The sequence below is a fragment of the Macrosteles quadrilineatus genome, unplaced genomic scaffold (assembly GCF_028750875.1).
Source record: "Macrosteles quadrilineatus isolate MER2022 unplaced genomic scaffold, UCM_ALF_1.0 Scaffold_6__1_contigs__length_79288215, whole genome shotgun sequence".
NCBI lineage: Eukaryota > Metazoa > Arthropoda > Insecta > Hemiptera > Cicadellidae > Macrosteles > Macrosteles quadrilineatus.
Window position 1 is genome coordinate 56,766,506 of NW_026542599.1, and position 8,123 is coordinate 56,774,628.

An 8,123-nucleotide genomic window follows, 5' to 3' on the forward strand; every position below is an offset into this window, starting at 1 on the left:
GATTACATAAATGGTCTGTTAAAATGAGATTCTCTACACTAGAGAAAAAGGCAAAACTTGTCAAAAATAGGCTTCAGAAAATAAGCAAGTTTGTGTCAGCCCAAATTACTCTCTCAGAAACTCAATCATTAAATGTTGTTTCCATTCAGCGCTTACACAACTATGATGATGAAGTTAGAGGTTTATTCTCTGATTTTAAAGCTTTATTCGATAAAGTGGTTTATGATGATCCTGGTTCTGATTATGACGAAACTGAAGCATGCTCTATGCAAGATGAAATTTCGGACTTGTACATTTCTCTGATCAGTGACATGAAAATAGTGTTACCTGCTAAAACTAAAGAAGTAACACCTCCTACCCAACCATCTCTGCGACTGCCCAAATTTGAGTTGCCCAAATTCAGCGGTAACTACGAAGAATGGGTTAGCTACTACAATATTTTTGAGGCTTCTATTAATAGGAATGAAACTTTGGCCCCTGTGAGTAAGTTCCAATATCTGCTTAGTTCTTTAAGTGGTGAACCCTTAGATTTAGTAAAGAGCTTAAGCATAACTGCAGAAAACTTTGATGTTGCACTTAGGCTGCTTAAGGATCGCTATGATAATAAAAGGCGTGTTGTAACTCAGCTTGTTACAAAAATCATTGATTTGCCATGCATAAGTAGTGGTTCTCTCAAAAGTCTCCAACATTTTCTCACAGTTTATAAAGAGAACACTCAAGTTTTGAAAAATCTCAACCATGACATAACAGCTGAAAATACTCTGCTTGTCCTAACGCTTTTGAAAAAGTTACCTACTGATTTAAGAAAATCTTTTGAGGATTCTCGCATCACAAACAATGACATACCTGCAGTAAATGATCTAATTCAATTCCTTGAAAGAGAATTTAAACGATTAGAAGGAGCTAGTATCGGTCTTGGTCCCTCAGCTAACACAAGATACCCTTCAGTGCAAAAGACTCAATCTAATAGTTATAGGCCTAAACCTCTTCGAGATAGTAAACCTTACTCCTCTCAAGCTAAAACAGCTTTCGTCACAGTGACTAACACTTGTAAGTTTTGTCAAGCATCCGATCACAATATATACAAGTGTCAAGCCTTTCAGGCTAAAAGTAGAGGTGATAGAGTTGAATTCACTTGTAAAAATAATCTATGCGCCAACTGCCTTGGCCATCTACATGATACTAATAACTGTCCTTCTCATAGAGTGTGTCGAATTTGTTCAAAGCGACATCACACTCTCTTACATGACTCAACTCCCACACAACAGCAGCCAAGTTACCCAACCAAGGTTTTTGAAAAAAAATATGGTAAGCCGCCTACAAATAACGCACCCCAAAGCCATGTCACCGCACCAGTGAATAAAAGTGCTCTTGTAGGATTGTCTAGCCAGTTAAACCCAACTAAAACAACAATTTTACTTGGAACATGTTTAGTTCAGGTGTTTTCCAAAGATGGTCAGCAAACTGTACTCCGTGCTGTGCTCGACTCTGCATCTCAACTTACATTGATATCTGAAAGAGCTGTTCAGCTCATCAGTGCCTCCCGTACTCGAGCACATGATGAAATCCAAGGAATTTCTGGCTCACTAATTCATTCTAGAGGAATAGTACACATTGATATATCTGCAGTTAATGGTCAACGCTTAGCCTACCATCATCCATGCTTGGTTTTGAATCGTATCACTTCACCACTGCCTCAGATCCCAGTCTCACCTCAGGTGAAGGGATCTTTAAATGATTTTGTTCTTGCAGACCCCTGTTTTGACAAACCTGGAGAAATTGATCTATTGATCGGAGATGATTTATTCGCTCTCTCACTGACTGGTGAGCAGCACTTCTTAGGCCATAACCTGCCCCAAGTTTTAGGAACTATATTCGGATTTGTTGTAATGGGCATAGCTCCTGTTGCTACATCTGAGTTATCAATCCCAAAAACTGTTTCTTTTCTCACTACACATGATGGAGACCTTCACAGTTCGCTTCAAAGGTTTTGGTCAATCGAAGAACCCCCGACATGTGTCAAGACTCAGTCAGAAGAAGATGTTCTCTGCTTACAGCATTTTGAAAGAACCCATACACGTGATAACTCTGGTCGATATGTTGTTAAGTTACCGAAAAAACCAAATCATCCACTATTAGGTGAATCTTGTAGTACAGCTCAACTTAGACTTAAAGCGATGGAAAGAAAATTTGCTGCTCACCCCGAATTCAAAGATTTATACTCCGAATTTATGGATGACTACATCAAATCAGGTCACATGAGTGCATGTGAGCAACCCCTTTCTGGTGAATGTTACTATTTACCCCATCATGGAGTATTTAAGGCGAATCCCCCTAATTCCAAAATACGAGTCGTATTTGATGGTAGTTCCAAAACAAATAATGGCGTCTCCCTAAACGATATCCTCATGCCTGGCCCTAAGTTGCAGAATGATATTAGTGATGTCTTGCTGTACTTTAGGTGTCACAAGTTTGTGTTCACTTGTGATATACGACAGATGTATCGCCAGATTCTGGTGGCTGAAGATGACAAGAAATATCAGTTAATCTTTTGGCGATCCAACCCTGATGAATCCCTTCAAGTCTTAAAGCTAAATACCGTCACCTACGGTCTCAACTGTTTCCCGTTCATTGCGATCAGAACATTACAACAATTGGTCAAAGATGAGGGTCACTCATACCCCAAGGCGTCTGAGATTCTAACTAAATCGATATTTTATGACGACATCATCGCTGGAGCAGAAAGTCTTGATGAAGCTTTGTCTGCACAGAATGAACTCAAGAACTTACTCTCTAGAGGAGGTTTTGAGCTCCGGAAATGGATTAGCAACGCACCCCAACTATTGGACCAAGCCCCAATTGAACACAAAGAGACTCCAGTGGAGTTAACTGAAAATAGTGAAGCCTTCTTCAGTGTCCTGGGTCTAAAATGGACTCCAGAGTCTGACATGCTTTCTTACAAGGTTAAGGATGTTGAAATAAGTGCTATACTTACAAAGAGAAGAATATTATCTACAATCGCTAAACTGTACGATTTACCAGGATTTCTTACACCCGTAATTTTCTGGGCAAAAACACTTATTCAGTATCTCTGGACAACAGGGCTAACTTGGGATGAACCTGTTCCAAATGATGTTAGAACCAAGTGGCATTCATTCTTAGAAGAACTCCCAATAATTCAAGAATTAAGAATTCCACGCTACATTTCTACTTCTCTGCATACGGCTGTGCAACTCCACGGCTTCAGCGATGCTTCAGAGAAAGGCTACGCTGCTGTTGTCTACCTTCGTGTCACTGACTCTCAAGAGAATACAAGGCTCTATCTAATCGTCTCTAAATCAAAAGTCGCTCCTTTGAAAAGAATTTCTCTGCCACGGCTTGAACTTTGTGGCGCTCACTTACTGGGAAAACTTCTTCAATATTCTTCAAACATACTCTCTGCTCATATGAAGATTGAATCAATCTATGCTTGGTGTGACTCCACAATTGTCCTAACCTGGATACGTACTCTTCCATACCGCTTGAAAGTCTTCATTGCCAATCGTATTTCAGAACTCCAAGAATTGGTCTCTCCTCACTCATGGAATTATGCCAAATCTCAAGACAACCCGGCAGATTGCGCCACTCGTGGTCTTTCACCCTCTCAACTTGTGACTCATCATTTATGGTGGAATGGACCGGAATGGTTACAGTCATCTCCAGATTCTTGGCCTAAGCCAAAATTCACACCTGTTATTGATGATGACACTCTTGAAATAAGGCCAAATCCTCTAAACGTTCTAGCAACCACAGAGAAGATTAAACTCACTGATTTTGATGTACTAGAAAAATATTCATGTTTCAGAAAACTTGTAAATGTCATGGCATATATATTGCGATTCATTCATAATCTGCAAGCCAATGATCCCCGCATCGGACGACTTACTTGCCAAGAAACTTCTTCAGCGAAATTAAGAATTTTCAAACTCATACAAAATACATCATTTAAGGATGACATCTCTGCTCTCAAAAAGGGATCTCAATGCAGCTTAAAACTTGCTCGTTTATCCCCATATATTGATGACAGTGGAATAGTGCGAGTAGGCGGCAGGTTGAAACATTCCAACCTTACACAAGATGCGAAACATCCAGTTTTGTTACCTAAATCTCACTGTGCTGTCAAACTGTTGATTATGCATTATCACCTAAAGCATCTACACGCAGTCCCTCAATTGCTGCAGTCTATTCTGTCTCAAGAGGTTTGGATATTATCAGCCCGCAGCGTGATAAGATCTGTGATTTTCAAGTGTCAAAGATGTTTTAGACTTAATCCTGTAAACAAACCTCCACTGATGGGAGATCTTCCTGAAACTCGATTAAAACCTGTAAGGCCATTCTATCACACTGGCATGGACTATAGTGGACATTTTGACATTAAAGTTCATTCAACTAGGAACGCTCAACGGTTAAAATCATACCTCTGCCTCTTTGTATGTCTTGCTACGAAAGCTGTGCACCTAGAAATTGTAACAGACCTATCTGTAGACTCCTTCATAGCTGCACTAAAACGTTTTGTTTCTCGTCGTGGATTGTGTGCCCACTTATACTTAGATTGCGGAACTAACTATGTTGGAGCCTCAAAGCAACTCATGAAAACTTTTCAGAATTTCATCAAGGAATCAAACACTAAAGATGCTCTTAACAACTTCACGTTAGATCACTCAATAAATTTCCACTTTCAACCACCAGCCGCTCCCCACCAAGGAGGCCTATGGGAGAGTGCTATAAAAAGTTCTAAATATCATCTGAAAAGAGTCATAGGCGATAGAGTTCTAACACTAATGGAAATAATAACACTCGCCACACAGGTGGAGGCTGTACTAAACTCGAGACCTTTGACAGCGTTATCCGCAGATCCATCCGACATCTCAGCCCTTACTCCGGGTCATTTTCTTATCGGCACTTCTCTTGTAGCAGTACCGGAACCAAATCTTGAAGAGGTTCCCGAAAATCGTCTCAACCATTGGCAAACTGTACAAGCCCTACATCAACGCTTCTGGCGACGTTGGCATCAAGAATATTTACATCAGCTACAACAAAGAAAGAAATGGGAAAAGCCCAACAAGAATCTAGAAGTGGGTGATCTCGTTATAATTCAGGACCCTAGAACACCACCACTACTTTGGCCTCTTGGACGCATAGTGAAGACTTCGCCTGGATCAGACGGCATCGTCCGAGTTGTCACCATCAAGACTCAGCGGGGAACCTTCTGTCGTCCTGCTACCAAGGTGTACCCGCTCCCCTGATCTCATTATCAGACCAAACAAAATGTTTATTCTATTTTCAAACATATTTCTATTTTCAATGTATATATATTTAATCTATGTTTCTTATATTTCAATGTCAATCTTTATTCATTATGTGTCACTTTGTAACTTTCTCAATGTTTTGAACCATGTACGGTTCAAGGCGGGCGGCATGTTCCGTATTCAAGCGCTACCTAGATATTTCCAGACGTTTCATATCATACAATAACCTTTGTCCTGTCACGTGATGTCTGGAAACCCCAATCTCGCCCCAGTTCTCTTGCATTCATGCAACTACTAACATGTCCCCGGCACAATTAACTCCCAATTGCTGCTCTCATCTCTTAACCCCAAAGTATATTTAATTATTATTAGTGACACATATTAAAAGTAAAAGTGAACTATTGAACATTTGTGAAGTGAAACACTACTACTGCCGGTCCGGGTCTGTGTACGAGCAATACGCAATAGCTGGCCAGCAGAAGAAACTCGTGTACGTCTACCGGCTTCGTCTTCTCAACACTTCAGTTAAAAGGAAGGTACCTCATCAATCTCATTACAGTATTATCTGTTAAATAATTAGTGACAAGTTTTTAATATTGCTCTTTCAACATACAGTCCATTTGAACATTTTTAGGCAAGTTTACCCCCCACATCTATTTTGAAAGGCAAATTTCTTGTTCCAATCGGTAAGAAATTGGCTGATCTTTTAGAGTATTTTATTACATGGACAATGGATGTTCCGTATCATCTTATTCCATCCTACCTACCTTTAGTATTCATATTCAGCACACACCTGACCAAGCGTCACTTTCTCTAAAAGTTTGATAATGTACTTTGATTAAGTTTGTTTCCCTCAAGAAAAAGTGCCTAATTAACCAGCAGTTCATGTTGGAAGAATAAGGCAAATTCTTGCTTGCTAAAGAAAATGAACAGAGTTGGATTATCTAATGTATGTATATGTGCAACAGTGATTGGACTTTGAATAGTGGACTTTACTTTCTGTACATAGCCTAATGCACCTCAATAGTATAAGTCCAGTAATCCCGCAAAACTGTGAAAACCCCTCCTTTTTGGAGTTTTGTTTTGCCGATTATGTTTGTGCATTACTAGTTAAAATACTCAATATTTGTGCGATAACTCTATTTTTTACTCCAAGTATAGTTCAAAAAACTTCTCTTTTGTATGTATGTGTGGAATTAATGCCGCCATATTTACAAATTGGTGTATTCAAAATAGAGCTTGGATAAAATACCGGCAGGATGAGAATAGTGGAGGGGTCAGAATTTGTTACAATGAAATGGAACTACAAGGAAGTTTGTATTTAAATATTCATGCTCCAATTCACCCCTTGGAGACCAATTCATCTTCTGTTTAAAGATACAAAAATCAATCCTTTCCTTTACTCTTGCAACTCTCCCTACTATTCGCTATAATGTGATTATACAACAGTAAAATGTACTAGAAACTGTGTTCATTTGATAATTTTATTGGACATATTTGCTAAAAATAGTAAATGGATTTTAATACCTTATTTAGCCATTCTAAAACAGTAGTAAAATTATAATACTCAAATAAAACAAAATTTAACTATTTATATAGGATAGTAAGACTTTTTATGCTACAACTGAACTTTAATTATTGAGTTAATATTAATTATAGTCAGCTTGTATAGTAGGTTTGATCAAATAAATAGTAAGGTAGTGGTTTGCATCGCTAAACTACCCCAAAGTGATCAAAACCTCATCAGAAGTTGGGTAAAGTGATGTCCCAGTACACGCAAACTGATTATTAGGAAGTAAACAATTGGTTTTGTCGTCATAACTGCTTCCTTTAGTTTCGAAATGAAAATTATGTTTATTTAACTAAAACAAACTATTTAAATACTTATTTGAATTGTAAAATATTTGATCAATCATTGTTGACCCGTACCAATTGACAATAGTCAAATTAGTCCTGTATGGATTTTTTTCAAATTTAATAGTTTTCTAATATTAAAAGATATTTTCATGTAATTTTTAAGAGAATAAATTAGCTGTTTGTATTATTTTATATAACCTATATTTAAATCTCATTTACCCACAAACTGCAACAGCTATGATTTTTACATTATCTCCCCCTTAACAGAAAAATACTTATGTTACTACAAGAGCTTCCTCCACTTCGTTCTCTATTCTGCTTTGTAAGCATTACTTATTTTACCATGGTATATAAAACCTAACTCTATTGCCCTAAAGTACGCTTCGATTGACTGGTTTTAAAGAGGAGTGCAGACTCATACACCTGGGCCATTCTTTCTATTCAATCAAGGGGGTTAATTATTTACACATACTTTCTCAAGATAAAATTAAACCTTATTGTGTAAGCTAGAAAATCCATGCCTTTACACACATCAGCATTGATTTGTACAAAGTAATTACCAATTAATTATACCTATAATATAAATCCTGTAGTTGTCAAGATACAAAAACGAACTCCTAGTGTATGAATAACGCTATAGGTTCTACTAAAATAACCATACGCAGCTCATTTGTCAAATACAGCCTAGCTATGTCAAAATAGGTGTCAAAGTTAAGGTGTTTTCTTCCCTAAGTCAATATGTAACAAATTTAAAGGAAATTTTTATAGACAAAAACTGTTGTTAGGTTCAAGTTTCTTGTTGGATTGATTGGATCATTTAGGAAGATGTAAGTTCGTGTTTGTCTGTTTTTAAGCACATCATTACTTGCACGCCCTACTACAAAACATGTCTCGAACATACATCACTCCATATGATTAGTTTTAACGTAATGTTTCGAGAACCATAAATGTGTGAACATTAACTAACTACCAATTGGT

At 37.8% G+C, this 8,123-nt stretch overlaps 1 protein-coding gene across 1 annotated transcript; it reads left to right on the forward strand.

The window, feature by feature from the left end:
- The first annotated feature begins 266 nt into the window (after positions 1-266).
- LOC128997541 (uncharacterized) lies at positions 267-5,285 on the forward strand. Its single transcript, XM_054423181.1, has 3 exons — positions 267-483; positions 1,435-3,818; positions 4,644-5,285. Exons 1-3 carry the CDS (start codon positions 267-269, stop codon positions 5,283-5,285), a joined length of 3,243 nt encoding a protein of 1,080 aa, XP_054279156.1.
- Positions 5,286-8,123: the final 2,838 nt, after the last annotated feature.

Excerpts from the sequence above, each read along its gene's own strand:
- LOC128997541 (XM_054423181.1), top strand. The coding sequence starts at position 267 with ATGCAAGATGAAATTTCGGACTTGTACATTTCTCTGATCAGTGACATG. Across the intron at positions 484-1,434 it reads TGAAACTTTGGCCCCTGTGA|TTCAGGTGTTTTCCAAAGAT; the intron begins GTAAGTTCCAAT and ends GAACATGTTTAG. Across the intron at positions 3,819-4,643 it reads TTAAACTCACTGATTTTGAT|AATTTCATCAAGGAATCAAA; the intron begins GTACTAGAAAAA and ends AAAACTTTTCAG.